This window comes from Otolemur garnettii, unplaced genomic scaffold (genome assembly GCF_000181295.1).
Source record: "Otolemur garnettii isolate 467f Iridium unplaced genomic scaffold, OtoGar3 scaffold00019, whole genome shotgun sequence".
NCBI classification, from domain to species: domain Eukaryota; kingdom Metazoa; phylum Chordata; class Mammalia; order Primates; family Galagidae; genus Otolemur; species Otolemur garnettii.
This window is the reverse complement of record NW_003852414.1, coordinates 8,761,528-8,778,728: the sequence shown is the minus strand read 5'-3', so window position 1 is coordinate 8,778,728 and position 17,201 is coordinate 8,761,528. Positions and strand designations below refer to the sequence as shown.

The following is a 17,201-nucleotide window of genomic DNA, read 5'->3' as shown; positions in this document are numbered from 1 at the left end:
CTGAGCTTGCTCTCTGAGCTCCAGGCCACTGTGATGGCAGGGAAAATTGGGGGGGGGAGGGGAGGTCAGGAGGCTGCTGCCCTGACCTGCCAGGAGCTCTGATCCTCAGCGCCAAAGGCGGGGGACCCTGGATAGAGTGATCCTGGTCACTCAGCTGGGCTCTTCTGAGGCCACCCTGGAGGCAGAAACGCAGCTAACTATGCTTCTGCTGGAGCTCGAGGACACCACGTGGAAACCTGCACCCGCGCCTACAGTGTCTGTGTACAAAGACAAGTGGCATGTTTAAGATTCTACTTTTTGTTTTATAAAGTTAGTGTCATCCTAAAGAAACAGAAGCTCTGCTGCCCATGTTCTCCACCTGTCAAGGAGTGTCATTCTCTCACTTGATTTGTGTATTTCAGGGCCAATTCCGTGACGTGGAATCCACACAAGATGATGGGGGTCCCTCTGCAGTGCTCTGCTCTCCTGGTTAGAGAAGAGGTACGTCCTCACTGACTCTGCACCCCGGCTATCAGTGGGGCTTCAGTGTCATACAGTTGACTTTTCTCTTTAAACAGCAAGATCCTCAGGTCTTTTCTACAGTGGCTCATGTTCCCCAGAGAGGAGCCTTCTAAACACCTGTCTAGAGGATAAAAGTATGGTGCCTAAAAAGGGGGAAAGACAGGAGATCTCAACTTTCAGAATATAAACGTGGACCTATGACCTCAGAAAGGGGGATGAAGGAAAGGACGAAGCATGTTTAATGTTGGGAGAAGTGGAAAAAGAAAAAGAAATGTAAAGGAGGGAGAGCGGGATAGGAGCCTTCATAGTTTAAAGGACTCTTGAGTGGAAGAGATTCATTTTTTTCCTTAAGGCTTTTGGGTGGTAGGGGTTTAGCAACGCTGAGTAGGACCAAGTTGATGGCAAAAATCAAAACATACTATGGGCTCAGCACCCATGGCTTAGTGGTTAAGGCACCAGTCGCATACACTGGGGCTGGTGGGTTCAAACCCAGCCCGGGCCAGCTAAACAACAATGACAACTGCAACAAAAAATAGCTCAGTGTTGTGGCGGGCACCTGTAGTCCCAGCTACTCGGAAGACTGAGGCAAGAGAATCACTTAAGAGTTGGAGGTTGCTGTGAGCTGTGACACTACAGCACTCTACATAGTGAGACTCTGTCTCAAAAAAAAAAAAACTATGATTTTAGGTCTGACATGGGTTCAATAAAAATAACGGTTTTCTAAAAATTAAGCTGTCCTATGGTAGGAAAAAAGTACTCATGGGAAGTGAATAAATAGAGATTAGACAGCCACTTATTAGTAAGAAGATAGGGAGTATTCCTTTATTGGGTGGGAAAACAGTAAATGAGTTTTCAATACCCTGAACCCAAGAGTTTATGATGCTCTGGCAGCATTTCTTTTATTGGGGTCTGAGGAATCATACTGTTTTATAAGAAGGTAATAAGTGTTCTGGGATATGACAGTTCTTAGCATTAAAAGGGTTAGGACCTACTGAATTAGAAGTTAAAACAGGTTTCATTATTTCAGGGCTTACTGGAGCCTTTAATATACTCATATGCATTGCAGTATCTAAAAAGAAGGTACAGGTTTCTAAATTGAAGCATGAGAATCTCTTTCTGTACAGCAACTATTAACATGTTTTACCTCAGGATATTATCTCACCAAGGCCTTCTGTGTGAAAAAAGCATCACATTTTTACTTGTCCTTTGGGAAATAGTTAACTAGTGCTGTCCCAACTTTTTAGAGGTCATGTGTTTTGAGTTGCTTTTTCTCTCCCAATTAGAATTTAGTCTGTTCCATTCTGTACTCTCTGAGGTGGTTGCCCTTAGTCCTGATGGGAGATTGATGGCATCCATTTGTGAACTTGGATGGCCAGGGGGAAGAATAATACAAAGTCTCTGTGACCAGGAGATCAAATGGGAGGCACCTGTTGCAATGTTCACATCTTATGGGTCTTCAAGTGAATTTTCTTTTTTAAGTTCATTGTCTTTCTACTGCTCTAATATAAATGTGCTGTAATGGATTTTCTCAATCTCAGAAATAACTTAATAGATTCCTGCATATGAAGCATAATCTCCAAGGTAGAGTCTAGTTCTGTTGCTTGCCGCCTGGGCACTCTGTCTGTCAAAACTTAGTTAAAATTGTAGCTTTATTGCCACTGTGTTCTCGTTTGGATGATTTTCAAAGAGTGCTCTCACTTCAAACTTCAACTAAGTGATCACACTTTAGTCTTTTCTTGGCTGCCATCACGAGAGAAGCAAAAACCAAATGCCAAAGCTCTTGGAAAATCACAATCATACAGTAGATAACAAAAGAGTCAAAGGCTCCCCAGCGGTTCGTGACAAACTGAAACGTGGTGGGATTTCTGATGAGGAGACTGGGGACCCTATTTTAGTCAGACAGCATGATTCATTCACTGTTCTTTAGAACGGTTCAATCACTTTGCCCCCCATTTCCATGGTGAGGTTATGGTGCGAGGGCAAAACAATGGGTATGGACAACGAAACTTTCCACCGTTCCTACCACAAGGAACAGAGTAAGAAAATGCAGAACCGAAGGTCTGACCACTCTTGAGAGAGGAACGTGACATTAGAAAGACTGGTTATTTAAATGCATCTCAGATTTGCAATGTCTTTTTTTAAGATTTCAACATAGAAAAAGAATAGCAATGGATTGTCTTACGAGCTATGCTTTCCAAAGATGGCTCAAACTAAGAGTTGAATAATAAAGCCCTTAAATTAGATATGAATGAAAATGCTAGAAGAACCAGCCTAATGATATCTTACAGAACCGAAGAGTTCCCAAAATATTTAAATGACAACAAAACCAGAATATCAGGATATTCTGCCAAAGAAGGAACCTCATACTCTGATTTTGACTTTTAATTTATTGATTGAATTTTTTATGAATGTTTTCTCTTAAAAGGGAGAGTAAGTATGAGTATGTCCCGGTGAACCACTGTGACATTTGTCCAGAGCTGATCTATCACAACAGCTGAGCACTCCTGTCCAGAACTGTCACTCCCGTCCACCTTTTTATGTCATTTGATTCTTACCATTTTCTTTCTCAAACATATACAATCCCTTTTTCTTAATAATTCCCACCACAAAATAATTCTGATGAATAGCCATTAAGAGTTTCCTAAATCTTCTCTTCTGCCTTTTAGGGATTGATGCAGAATTGCAACCAAATGCATGCCTCCTACCTCTTTCAGCAAGATAAACATTATGACCTGTCCTACGACACCGGAGACAAGGCTTTACAGTGTGGACGCCATGTCGACGTTTTTAAGTTATGGCTGATGTGGAGGGCAAAGGTGAGCTTGTGTAAAACAGCGGAATGTCAACTAAGAAAAAACTTTTTCTGATGACACCTATTAGAACATGTTGAAAAATTGATCTCCAAATTGAAAATTACCTACCCAAGATTGTTTCTTTCTTCTGTATCTAAATACCCCCATTCTACACAGGCAAGAATCTGATCAAATCCATTGTTTGCTTTTGTTCCTTTGAGGCTAAACTGCTTCTGAGGCTCACTCATGCAGAAAACACATCCATTTTGCTTCATATGGCAAAACACCTCGACTTATAGTAGGCGGTAGTTGTCATTGTTGGGTTTTTTTATCCCCTGACTCTTGGGTTGCTATGCCCAGTGATTGATCACCCAGGTAGGTTAATGCAATCTGAAAGGAGATGTTTAGAGAATAAAAAGAGAAAGAAAAAGTCCACCGTGATAGCTTATTTTGGACATTGCAATAGACAACCTCTAGCTAGGTTTTTATAAAAACTCCAGCAGTACGTACTCACCTGCTTTTGTTGGGTTTCTCTGATTACCTCAGAATTGAACTGTACGTGATCATTCTCACGGCAAGGTAAACTCTGTAATCACTGGTGTGCAGCACTGGCTGGACCTACTTGTAGCCTTCCAAGGGCATCCAGTTATGTCTAAACATGGGCAGGCTGGAAAGGTCAAAGATTTGAGTTTTAATCTTGACCAGATTTCTCATTTAAAGGTCACAAATGAGTGACTTCATTTATCTCCCACTGAAGGCAAATCTTCCTTTCCAGCCCTGGCCTGACTTGGGAGCAGAATGCACAGGGCAGGGAGGGGTTCTGGCCTTTCAGGCTTTACCCCATCCCTCTTGGGGATCTGTCCCTGCCCAGGCCAGGGCTTGTCATGTCTTCAAGACTGCAGCCAAAGAGCATGGGGCAGCTCATTGCCGTGGTCGGGATAGAAATTGTATGCCTGGGAGACTGGTGGCTGTGTGACTTCAGCATTCTGGCTTTGGTTTCCCCTGCCTTGTAGAGGGGCCAGTCATGTCTGCTATAGAAACCCCAAGGCAAAGCACGTTCCAGGGAAACCTACAAAGAAAAATAGATAGGGAGAGAGTTAAGGGGTCAGCCTAAACCACAAACAGAGCAAGGCCCCCTAAAAGAAAAGATGTTTCTTGGGGAATAAAGCACTGCAGTGGGGATACACTCAGTATGCTAGGAAACATGCATATTCAGGAATGCAAAAGAAGACAAAAGTTATTAAAGAAAAAATAATGGGGAGGATTGCAGGATTGTTTTGAAATAATTATCCTTGGCTACTGACATGAATGACGAGGAGGACACCAGTCCAAGGTTGGACAGGTCATTGCTGGGCAGACGTCCTTGCAGAAGTATCCTTTGTGTAAGGTGGTGAAGGAGTTTGGGCAAGGCTGTGGTTTTGCAGCCTTTGTGACTGTGTTTGCTGTCAGGCATACCGGCATGAGAGCCCTCTCTTCGTGGCCTTTCCTGGCTCTATCTGGGGGTTTTCTTGGCATTAGTGACTCCATTTTGGTACTGACAACTTTCACAAATGGAAGCTGATGTGCCCTTAACTCCTGTATTGGAGTTGGTGCCTGTAGTCCTATGTACACCGGAGATTGAGGCAGGAGGATCACTTGAGCCCAGGAGTTTGAGGTTGCTGTGAGCTATGACACCACGGCACTCTAGCCTGGGCAACAGAGTGAGACTCTGTCTTAAAAAAAGAAGGAAAAAAGGAGCCCCTTCCACCCTTACACTACCCTTACCAGGCCACATGGTAGAGCCTCTTTGCAAGTAGCCTGATACTTAGCAACACTTAAAGAAAACTCAGTTGGGGGAAATACTGAGACTCTCTTTACAGATCAATAAAGGGATGCAAGGCAAAAACTGGGGTACAGGCCTAAGACTCTGTGAAGGCACAGGCTCAGCTAAAAATAATGATAATAAGTCATCAGTGTCTGCCTTGTTCACGTCTCTATAATTGTTGCTCTGAAGTCCCACAGCTAGTGGTCACAAAGATTCGTCACTTTCTCCATAGATAACGTCACCTTTTCCAAACCTAGTGATAGTTTCCCAAAGCCAGTAGCAGTGGCTCACGCCTCTAATCCTAGAAGTTGGGGAGTCTGAGGTGGGTAGACTGCTTGAGCTCAGGAGTTCAAGACCAGCCTGAGCAAGAGCAAGACCCTGTCTCTACTAAAAAGAGAAGAACTAGCCAGGTGTTGTGGTGGGAGCTTGTAGTCCCAGCTACTTGGAAGGCTGAGGCAGGAGGATCACTTGAACCCAGGGATTTGAGGTTGCTGTGAGCTAGGATGACACCATGGCACTCTACCCAGGGTGACAGAGTGAGACTCTGTCTCAAAAAATAACAAAAGATACCTGAGGTATCTTCCAGGTCTCACATTCCAGTGGATTGGCTGGCCCACCCACTGGCAACCCAGGCCAACAGTTGACTCAACTGGAATTGTGACCCCAACTGTGCCAACTCAACACAAGAAGATTGCTTAATTCTTTGCCTGACAAAGTATCTTGAAAAACTCTGTCTCCCAAATTCTCTGGGAGGCAGATTTGAGAAATTCCTCCTGTCTCCCTGCTCAGTGCTCTGTGTAACTAATTGAACCCTTCCTCTGCTGCTAACACCTGCTGCCTCTGTGTGCTGCCTTCCCCTTGAGCAGCGGCTTTGAACTTGGTTGGATGGTGACAATACAACCAAAGAGGCTTCCCTGAAACCATCTACGAGTTATTTCTGCATTAAGCAAGACCTTTTTTCTATTTAACTTGCCTCTTTTTTTCCCAGAATGGATTTAAAGAAGATTCCATAAAATACTTGCGGATTACATTGTTTCATTCCCAAGCCTTCTCGTTTTCTTGTTAGCCATATACCCCATCCCCACTGTTTAAGGCAATTCTGTTTACTGTACAACATTTTATAAACAATGGCATGTGGAATCCATCAATGTTTCTACACATCTATAAAGATGGATGTCCATCTTTATATGGACCCACGATGCCCAGCTAGTTTTTCTATTTTTGGTAGAGATGGGGTCTAGCTCTTGCTCAGGCTGGTCTCGAGGGATCCTCCTGCCTCAGCCTTTCTTCCTCTTTTAAAAGATGGGAACCTGCTCCCCAACACCCAGCATGACTCATTCTGTTGGCAGTGACACTGTCATTTGGTAGAAAGGGAGGGGAAGAAAAGGGAAGGGGACGGAAGGGAACAGAAGGGAAGAAGGAAAGGAAAAAGAAAAGGAAGGAATCAAGAATATAAGTTATTGGTGCACTCCCAAGCTATTTTGGAATAGGAGCTGGTTTTTCATTTCATCAATTGGTGGGAATGACAAAATGATAAATATATAAATACCAGGCAGTAAGTTGAGGAAACCTCCATCTTTACATATGGCGCAAGTTCCCTCTGACTTTTAGCATCGTTCTCTTCATCTCTTCCTCCTGTCATGCTTTTTTTTTTTGCATTGTAATTTTTTTTTATTAAATCATAGTTGTGCACATTAATACTATCATGGGGTACAGTGTGTTGTTTCCATGTACAATTTGAAACAGTCTCATCCAATTGGCCAACATAGCCTTCGTGTCATGCTCATAGTCATTGTGTTAAGACATTTGTACTCCACATTTAGAGAGATTCACATGTAGCCTTGTAGGATAGATCATAGGCGTGATCCCAACATTACCCCTCCCTTCACCCATCCTCCCCCCTCCCCTCCCCTCCCCCTCCCCTTTCCCTGTATTCTTGGGCTTAACCTGGGTTATAGCTTTCCTATGATAGCTAACTATCAGTTTCATAGTAGGGTTGAGTACATTGGATACTTTTTAATTATCCTCTTAATAAAAGCACAACAGTGGGCTGATGAGGAAAATGTCTAATAAAACTGAATACACATTTTCCTCATCAGCCCACTGTCATGCTTTTATTAAGAGGATGATCATTAGCTGTGTTTGCATAGAAATGTTTCTCATGGTTCATCAGTTCCTCCTGCTCTTTCTTTACCTGAAGCGTCTCCTCCAGCTCTGTGCAGCCCTTTGGTTCTTAGAGAAATAACTTGCAGGACATCAGGTGTAACTCCAACAGCAGGACCAGACAAAGTCTAAAGTAAGGGCAAGAGATCCGGTTCTTAAAGCACTGAAATAAAAGCACAGGGAGAGAGGACGAAAGGAGGAAAGAGAAAAATCACTGCGGCAGCATCACTCACAAGAACGTGTCCTTCAACCCCTTACATAAAACCTCAAGTATCTAGACACCTAAATGGCCAGAAACGTCCATTTGGTTTCCAACCTGAAGCTGTATTTTTTCTTTTTTTTTCTTTTTTTTGCAAAATGAAATGATAATAGTTATTAAAATAATAAGCTCAGTCCTGTAATCTAGATCAAAGGTAAAGATAATTATATCCACACATCAAAAACTCACAGGAAGCCTCTGTTCTCAGAGGTGCCTGGAGAATGTGATTTTCTCGCCTCTTCCCCACCTTTTCTCCCAAGGTAAACCCCATGAGACATAGTAACCTAAGTGTAAATAAATCATTATTCTTCAAACTCATCTGTTCATGACTAATGAAGCTATGGACAGATGATGGCCATATTAAGTCTAAAACAAACTGATTGTGCAAAAAGTGAGACTCTTGCTTTGAGGTGCTGAGAGGCCATTCTAGAAGGGGATAAACTATGCAAGTTTCATCAGCAAAGACACCATGCCTGCCCTCGACCCTGTTCTTATGCAGTAGACCTTTCATTTCATCTGCATTTTATTATGGAATCCTAAGACTTCGCGATTATTTTCCACTTTGACAGGTTGCAACAGTGGCTAAAACTCAACAACTGACTAAAAGAAATAACCTCAAGATTACTCTCCCTTTTTGGCTGGGGCCGGGCTTGAACCCACCACCTCTGGCATATGGGGCCAACACCCTACTCCTTGAGCCACAGGCACTGCCCAGTTACTCTTCCTTTTTTTAGGCCTGCAAGGATGCTTAATATGTGACAACAGAGGTTTCATAGTAAATCCCTGTTTTTATACATGGTTACACGAATTGGCAGGTTTCCTTGCATTGGCTCTGCAATTAAAAATGGATAATAAAGAAACTGGCAATGGCCGAGGGAAAAAAATAACAGGAAAAAATTATTGAAAGCAGATGGACACCTGACATCCTTTGCTGAATGATTGAACGTTGACTTTCTGTCTAAAATATGAATTTATTTTAGTAAGTAGATTTTGAGCATGTATGATCATACCTGATGCTGAATGGGAGAAGGAGGCTCTTGTTTTCCAGACGGGGTAAGGGTAATTCACAGAGAGCTGTCATGTAAGACAGAATGGATCTGGTCAGAAAAGACACACAGATACTCCAGCAGCAATTAAAAGATGGGGAATCCAGTCCTAGTTTGAGAGTCAAAAATGATGTATCAAGAGATGATCTTTGATACGGGTCTTGAAGAAAAGAGGTAAAAGATACAGAATTCTAGCCCACAACACTGTGAGAAGGCTGTTCCAGGAAGCTGCAGTGTATTTTCTGAGCTACAAGAAAGTCTTCATGACTGAAGGATGATTTGGGAGCTATAGCCCAGGTGAAAAGTAAGAAGGACTGAGTGAGGGGGGTGGCAATAAAAAGCAAGAGATCAGCAAGGGATTCAGCAGTTATTTCAGAAGCAGCATCTCTGCTCAGAGCCTTTATAAAAAGGCTTCAAGAAGCAGAGAAGACTCATGGCCAGCACCCAAGATGATAAAGCCCAAGATGACACAGAGGTCGTTGCTGAATACTCGGTTCACAGTGAGAGCTCTGAAGAAGATGAAATAACATTGTCCATCTCCCTGAAATTCTGATTTGGGCGCCTGGGTTGGGACCTGAGAAGCTCCATATTTAACACCATCTGGTTTTGATACAGATGGCTTCTCCAAAAAAAAAAGAAAATTGTGTCCCTGTGTGGAGAGTCAGAGAGGCACTCTCACTCCTGTCTGAGCAGAGAGAGTAGCCAAGGCCACACAGCAGGCAGGGTCAGCGAGGGTGGCTCTGGCCATGTCCAAGATCAGATACATGATAGTTTAAACCCAACTCTAGACTAGTCTGAAGGACGCAGTTTGGAGGACAACTAGCTTTCCTCTCTTCTGCTATCCCAAGTGGACCCAAATTGTCAGGTTGGTTCAAGCCAATTCTAATTTCATTAGCACCCACAGTCAATGGAGCCATGGTGCTGGCTGGAACACTGAGGCATTAGGACCTACCAGCCTTCCTTGAGCCAATCAGCTGGGCCAACAATCTCCAAAGAAATGGATTTCTGAACCCACTGGATTTCTCCAGTGCAACTTGTTCTTAATCATACCTCGGATGTCACACACCACTGGGCCATGCCGGGCCCCTACTGAGCTGTGTGTAAACAGGCAGGGGGACCCACATCGTCTTTGCTGAAGCCGCTGCCTCCATCTTCCTTGTTGGCTGAGTTGCTGCTAAGCCAGTTCAAAGTGCTGCTGGGGCGAGCACTGGCTGTTTTTCTAAGCTTTCTTTTAGAAATCAGAAAATGTGAAGAACACAAGAGGGAAGCTATTTTGAGAATAATCCCCTTGTATGTCCTGACATTGGTTAGCTTCAGCCCAGGACCGCTGTGATGATTTTCCTAAGCGCAGCTCCATTGAAAGACCTCGGTGGTGACGTTCATCCATTACAGACACATGAGTCATTTATCTGTCACCGAAGGAGAATTCTCTGCTCCTGGCAGAATGACAGGCTAAAAGAGCCTCTGTGAGCTCCCTAAGATTCTCTTATCCATTTGTTCAGCAAATTCATTGAGCACTGTGCCCTATTTGTTTTATAACAGATATAGTGGGGGTTGGGAATGGAAAATTCAGGTGTCGGGTGGGGGTAAGTGGCCTCCTGGGGGTCTCTGATGATGCTTCTTGTCTTCGGGAAGAGAATAGCTCAGCTCTCTCGTTATTAATGACTTCCGTGGTTACTCTTGCGAATAGCAGAGACAAATTTTCCCCATGAGTAATCAAAATAATTGGCTAGGGATTGGAGGCTCTGGAAGAAAAGAAGTCTGCAGCAGAAAGCAGTAAAAAAAGGGGAACAAAATCACCTGAGGATGAGAGCATTGATGAGAAAATTTAAGTGCTAGAAAAGCGTAGAGACAGTCTTGGAACAATGAAGGGTCAGATGCGCTGAAATGAAAGACCTAGGCAGGTCATCTGTCTGCAGAGGGATCACTCATCGTCCCATGTTCCCAGCCCATCTAATGAGCTTTTTTTTTTTTTTTTTGTAGGGAACTACTGGGTTTGAAGCTCATGTTGATAAGTGTTTGGAGCTGGCAGAGTATTTATACAATATCATAAAAAACCGAGAAGGATATGAGATGGTGTTTGATGGGAAGGTACGTACTCGGGTTTCCACCATCCCAAAAGATTTAGTCCATTCCAGTTCTTACCACTGAAATTGTTTGATGCGAATGACGTGCTGTCCAGGTGAGTGGGACCATCCCAGAGGGGTAGCTATTCTGAGCTGGAATAAGAATCCAACTGACAAATGACTCCTATCATGTTGAGGAAGTCGGGTCCCCCAAAGGCAATTCCTGATTTAAAGTAGGAATCGTATGGCGAACCTGCCAAATAAATAGATTGGAAGTGAAATTTCAAAATTGCTGGCTTGGGCTGGGTGTGACTCTTCCTTCCCTCCTTGTAGCCTCAGCACACCAACGTCTGCTTCTGGTACATACCTCCAAGTTTGCGGACTCTGGAAGACAACGAAGAGAGAATGAGTCGCCTCTCAAAGGTATGTGCTCCAGGCTCCTCTGACGTGAGTGTACGCTGCACTTTTCATGCGAGTGCCTTCTTCACGATGTATGTGTGTATCTTCAGGAGGTATCGGACCTTGGTGCAGGGCCCTCTCCCTTTTGTGGGCTCCTGTAAGGTCAAGACATATGGAGCTCCATAGAGCCTGCCTTTTAACAACTCTACTTGCTTGTTTTCTGAGAGCCAGTTTATGTTTACTGCCATTCACAAAGTAGCATGAACCATGGCTGAAATTGACTGATTGTCCAACCGAAGTTGATGTTCAATTACCAGGATAACATGGGCTTCCGGTACCAGAAATGGTTAGAAAATGGAGCTGCTGTGGACCTTCTTGAGATGTCAAGGCTACCTTATGTTTTTTGTTTGTTTATTTGTTTGTTTTGTTTTGTTTTGTTTGAGACAGAGTCTTACTCTGTCACCCAGTGTAGAGTGGCATCATAGATCACAGCAACCTCAAACTATTAGGTTCAAGCCATCTTCTTGCTTCAGCTTCCCAAGTAGTTGGGACTACAGGCACCTTCCACAACACCTGGCTAGTTTTTCTATTTTCGGTAGAGACGGGGTCTCACTCTTGCTCAGGGTGGTGTCCAATTCTTGAGCTCAGGCAATCCACCCTTCTCAGCCTCCCAGAGTGCTAGGATTACAGGTGTGAGCTGCTGCAGCCTGCCCCTGTGGAATCTTTAGAGCACCAGCGACCCTCAGAATGTAACATGGCAAAGAACAGTATAAACAGCCATCATTCAGAGTGTCAACAGTGTCCCAGGCTCAACTTTTATAAGGCATTAGATCAGGTAAAGCCCATAGGAAGTGAGTGATACAGGAAGGACTGTTGCCACTGGTTACCTTCAAAATATTCTCCTTGGGTAGCTATGCACTGATTCCCGTGTCTAGCCCACCCTTTAAAGCAACTTGGAAACTCTTTTTCTGAAATGGCCATCAGAGCTGTTGTCATACAAAGGTCTGACAATTAAGTTGGCAAATTTGCCACAATGCAAGTTAGCTGCACTATACAAACAACTTGGTAAGGTTTCATACCTTGGTATATCAGTGTCTCATAGCTGTTTTTTTGTTTGTTTGTTTGTTTGTTTTGAGACAGAGCCCCAAGCTATCCCCCTGGGTAGAATGCGGTGGCATCACAGCTCATAGCAATCTCCAACTCCTGGGCTCAAGCGAGTCTCCTGCCTCAGCCTCCCAAGTAGCTGGGACCACAGGCACCTGCCACAACGCCCGGCTATTTTTTGGTTGCAGCCATCATTGTTGTTTGGTGGGCCCGGGCTGGATTCAAACCTACTACCTTAGGTGTATGTGACTGGCACCTTAGCCACTTGAGCCACAGGCAGCGAGCCCATAGCTGTTTTTATGTTAATGTGTGGCAGTGTCTTACTGAGAGTCATTCATTATTGTTGTTATATGTGTGCTGTACAAAAAGGACTCTGATGGTCATTCCAGAAAAAAGAGTTCCAAAATTTCTTAGAAGGGTGGACTAGGCCCTGGAGTTGGTGCATAGCTTCACAAGGGGAATACCTTGAAGGTGACCATAGTGATATTCAGCAATAAGGTACTCTTATGTGGCACTCTTTCTAGGATTAGTTTGCAAACTTAATTGTCAAACCTCATACATTTCTATGGTATCTTGTAAGTTTTTTATTTCATGATGCTTTTTTATGAGCTTTCTTTGGAGAAAACAAATGTGGGTTCAAATTATGCAAGAGTCCCTTGGTTATTTTCCAAAAGACTGAAAAATCTAATGGCACAAGGGAGAAACAGTACCCTAAAACTCTTAAGATAGCCCCAAAGAGCTCTTACGGATTAGGCCTTTAGTGAATTCTTCAACATACAGCTTCTCTCTTTCTCAGCAAAACCGAGAATCCAGCAACAACAACAACAACAAAGCCTAGAAATAAGTGAAAGCTCTATATATTCACCAAAATAGTCAGAATCTTATTTTCCTTCTCAATTTACAATTAGTGAACAAACAATGAAGTAGATGTTCCATGTTCCAGCTAATTTTAGTTCATCTGCATTTTGGGAAGCAATCAAGAGTTGTATGTATTTAGACATCTGCAATTTCCGCCAACTTGGCTTGCTTCAGGAATGGGGGGAATTCAGTCTCACTTTATGACAAAATCAGATACATTTTGACATTATTTTGTTGACATTATTCTGTTGACCTTTGATTTGCATTCATCTGAAAAGTTAAGGGATAATTGTCCTTAATAATTAGTGCCATTCTTATGTATTTTTGCTTGGGCAGCTAAGAAAAATAACCAGAGTTTAATTCACTGGTAAGCATTGTCATTATTTTATCAGTTCTAAAGAGCAAGCATGATTTACTATACGGATAAAATGAAGGAATACTTGTTGGGGGTTGGGAGTGCCCCAAACCAAATCGATCTGGTTCAATTACTTGGCTGAGCTAGAAAGTTCAACTGAGGCACCAGGGTAATCAAATCAAAAATGAGGCTCAGTGCCTATAGCACAGTGGTGAGGGCACCAGCCACATACACCAAGTGTGGCAGGTTCGAACCCAGCCTGGGACAGCTAAATAACAATGGCAACTGCAACAAAAAATAGCTGGGTGTTGTGGTGGGTGCCTGTAGTCCCAGCTACTTAGAAGGCTGAGGCAAGAGCATTGCTTAAGCCCAAGAGTTTGAGGTTGCTGTGAGCTATGACACCATAGCACCCTACTCAGGGCAACGAGGTGCAACTCTGTCTCAAAAAAAAAAGCAAAAGTGAGTGGAAACTTAAAATAAAACTAAAGTAGCTCAGGCAATGTGGATAGAAAGCAAAAGTAACTTACACAAGTTCCAAGGTAACAAAGAGAGATTTTATTTAGGAAGAACAAAGAGAAAGTTTTAGAGCACTTCCAAAGAGCGCTACAAGTGGGTCTCTCTCATGAAGGAGAAAAGTTTAGAGAGGAGGTGATGCAAAGGCCCTAGCAGAAGTAAAATACTCTCTTCATTTGAAATTGGTTGCAAGTCTTTCATTGGCCTCTCTGCACCTCCATCATTGGTCACTGATGGTCTCTTTCTAACGGTCATTGGTTACCATAACCACATTCATAACGACATTCTTATAGGCCCTCTAGATTTCCTGGTTCAGCAGGCCAGGTTTTCCTCCCACCCCACCCCCGTTCATAGTGTTTCTGCTCAATATTTACATGACTTTTCCTTAAATTCTTGCAGCCATGTAGATCTGGGATTCCTTTTCTGATTTTGGATTTCTCTTCTCCAGAACTACACTGACTTAACATACCTTGCAGCATAAACTGATAAATTTCATGCTTTCTGGGATAGAATATTCTAGAAGAATTATTTTCTGAACTTAATCCTAGTCTTGACATATTTCAATTATTTTTTATATTTATCCCCCATAACGAGCCTGTGCTCTGCGTACATTCTAATCCCTTAGATAAAAGAAGGATCAAAGCAACAGAAACATTCTTCTTCACATCGCCCTCCCATGGAGGGAGGAACTTGTTAATGGAGATGAGGAACTTGTTAATCTAGAATCAGAAAATCTCAGCTCTGGCTGGAATCATCATCCACATTCATTTGTAGATGAAGAAATTAGGTTCAGAATGAGAAGTGAAGGGGCAAAGGTGAAGTCTGTCTGTTCACTTTCTCTCTGGTAACTGACAAATGATGGGGCCTGATGGGAACCTGATTTTGACTAGAAAGATTTAGGGACTTACAGAAGTTATCAGAATCTTATTTATCTTTATACATCACTTGACATTGAAACTTGCCTTTTGGTAACAATTGTCTGAACGATGTTTTATTTCAATGTTTTTACATCGCCTAAAGAGTACAGAACTCCCCCAAATGTTTTATTGCCAAACTATTTAGCCTTGGGGCCAATACTGGATGCTTCCCATTCTCCCAAAACTGAAGAAAGTGAAAGATAAGATGACAAAGACTTGATCCCCTATTATTTATTATTGCTCTTATCACCTTCAGGATCTTAAACATCTTGAACTGTTACAGAACTCTGATCCCAAGAAAACTTGAGGCAATTCCTTCCAGAGAAAACAAATATGGTTCTGATTATTTAGTTAAAAGCTACGAATGGTGCTTGCTCTTGAGTTCTTTGACTAAAGGGAGAGTTCCAGAGGAAACAGTCATCATTCTGGTATGATCTTTTCCACAGGTGGCTCCAGTGATTAAAGCCAGAATGATGGAGTATGGAACCACCATGGTCAGCTACCAACCCTTGGGAGACAAGGTCAATTTCTTCCGCATGGTCATCTCAAACCCGGCCGCAACTCACCAAGACATTGACTTCCTGATTGAAGAAATAGAACGCCTTGGACAAGACTTATAATAACCTAGCTCGCCAAGCTGTTTCATTTCTCTAGGTAGACAATTAAGTTGTCACAAACTGTGTGAATGTATTTGTAGTTTGTTCCAAAGTAAATCTATTTCTATATTGTGTTGTGCAAGTAGAGTTCAAAAAAATCAGAAGAACATTGCTCCTTTTAAAAATCCTTTCTTAAGTTTAGAATACCTCTCTAATACTAATTAGTGACAAAAGGCTGTGTTCTAATCAATAAGGAAAAGCTTAAAATTATTATAAAGACTTCCCTTAGTTTTAATATAGTGTGCAAATCAAACTTTATTTTCACTTCAGAGTAGTAGGAATGAATAGTGCCAAATTGCCCCTGAATCATAAAAGGTTCTTTGGGGTGCAGTGAAAAGGATAAAGTAAATATAAAATGTATGTTGACAATAAAAACTCTTGCCTTTTTCATAGTATTAGAAAAAAAAATTTCTAATTTACCTATAGCAACATTTCAAATGTATTTAAATACATATAATTTTACAAAAGGAAAATATATATATTAAAAAAGAAATCCTATTTTGTAACATATAGATTTTTATTTTATATGGGTTATACAAACTGCAGGGGCAGATATAAAAAAATGAAGCCAGATTTTTTTTTTTTCCCTCTTTCCTTTAATGGAGGTCCCATCAAACACAGCAAAGTTATTTTAAAACATAGGCCTACAAACATTCTTAAAGGGTATGATTCCTTCTTTCTATGCATGTTCTGGCTTAACACATTCCCAAAGTCAGTATTTCAAAAGATACACAAGTTCTTTAAAATGATTGATTAGATTGGCCATGAGATTCTCTTCCCATTCAAGTTTTCCACCCAGTTGACCCTAAGCAGACTCACTTTGGCAAGCCAAGCTCCACCTTAGATTAAATTAGGTATCGTCTCCACTGGGCTTCCCAATTTGGCCTGTTTTGAACACAATGTTGATGCGGGTTCTTGAGGCATCTTCCCAAACAATATTCTTTTATTAGGTCATCTGGATTAATTAGAGAAAAAATAAAATTAATCAGCATGAGCAAAGAGGAAAGAAGCACGTTCCCAGAACATGGTAAGCCTAGAAAATGAAACTCAGCCTTGAGAGACCGGATCTCTGTGTGACAGTAATGACATCATGCTGGATGCCATATTGGTATTGTCCAGGAAAGAGAAATTTACCTCCTGAATTATTGCTTATTTCTATTCCTTCCCCATTCCTACCCACAAAAGTCTCTCCTGCTAGATTCCCTTATCACTAAGATCGCGAATAATTTCTATTCCATGGGTGGTGATTTCCCTTTCGTGAAATGAGCTTCCTGACCTACATTTTGAGATATCAACCTAAGACCTTCTCTCCCCTGTCTCTGGTCAAGATATAAAGTGATCAGCATGTGCAGAGGTAATGAGATCCTCAGAATCCAAAATATTAATAATAATTTTAAAACATCCTTCTTCCCCTGCAAACCTGATGGAGAGACATGAGCTAACAAAAATTTTTCAGGGATATTTAAGGGGGCACAGATTGTCAGATCCCAAGTGTCATAGGAGTACCATAAACTTTTATATGCAGGCTGCAAGTAATAATTTAGAAATATTTGCCCTTTCTGTATGGACCAGGCAATTCAATGGTCAAAAACTCGATTTTCCAGATACACAGGTGAAAAGAAAGGGTGTTATCCTACCGCAAGTAGAAATGCCCTTTGTATAACCACAGGAACCAACCATCTAAAACCTTCACAAGCTTGCCCCCCTCCACACACGTTATTTCTCCTAGGTTATATTCAAAAACACTGATGCTTGATATGAACATGGC

General features: G+C 42.2%; 1 protein-coding gene across 1 annotated transcript in view; it reads left to right on the top strand.

The window, feature by feature from the left end:
* The window catches only part of GAD2 (glutamate decarboxylase 2), a 75,997-nt gene extending 60,600 nt beyond the window's left edge, over positions 1-15,397 (top strand). Inside the window, exons 13-17 of the mRNA XM_003786746.2 lie at positions 402-480; positions 3,168-3,317; positions 10,549-10,656; positions 10,965-11,054; positions 15,224-15,397. Coding sequence (XP_003786794.1) covers positions 402-480; positions 3,168-3,317; positions 10,549-10,656; positions 10,965-11,054; positions 15,224-15,397 — 601 coding nt within the window. The remainder of the gene's footprint in view (positions 1-401; positions 481-3,167; positions 3,318-10,548; positions 10,657-10,964; positions 11,055-15,223) is intronic.
* The last annotated feature ends 1,804 nt before the right edge of the window (positions 15,398-17,201 follow it).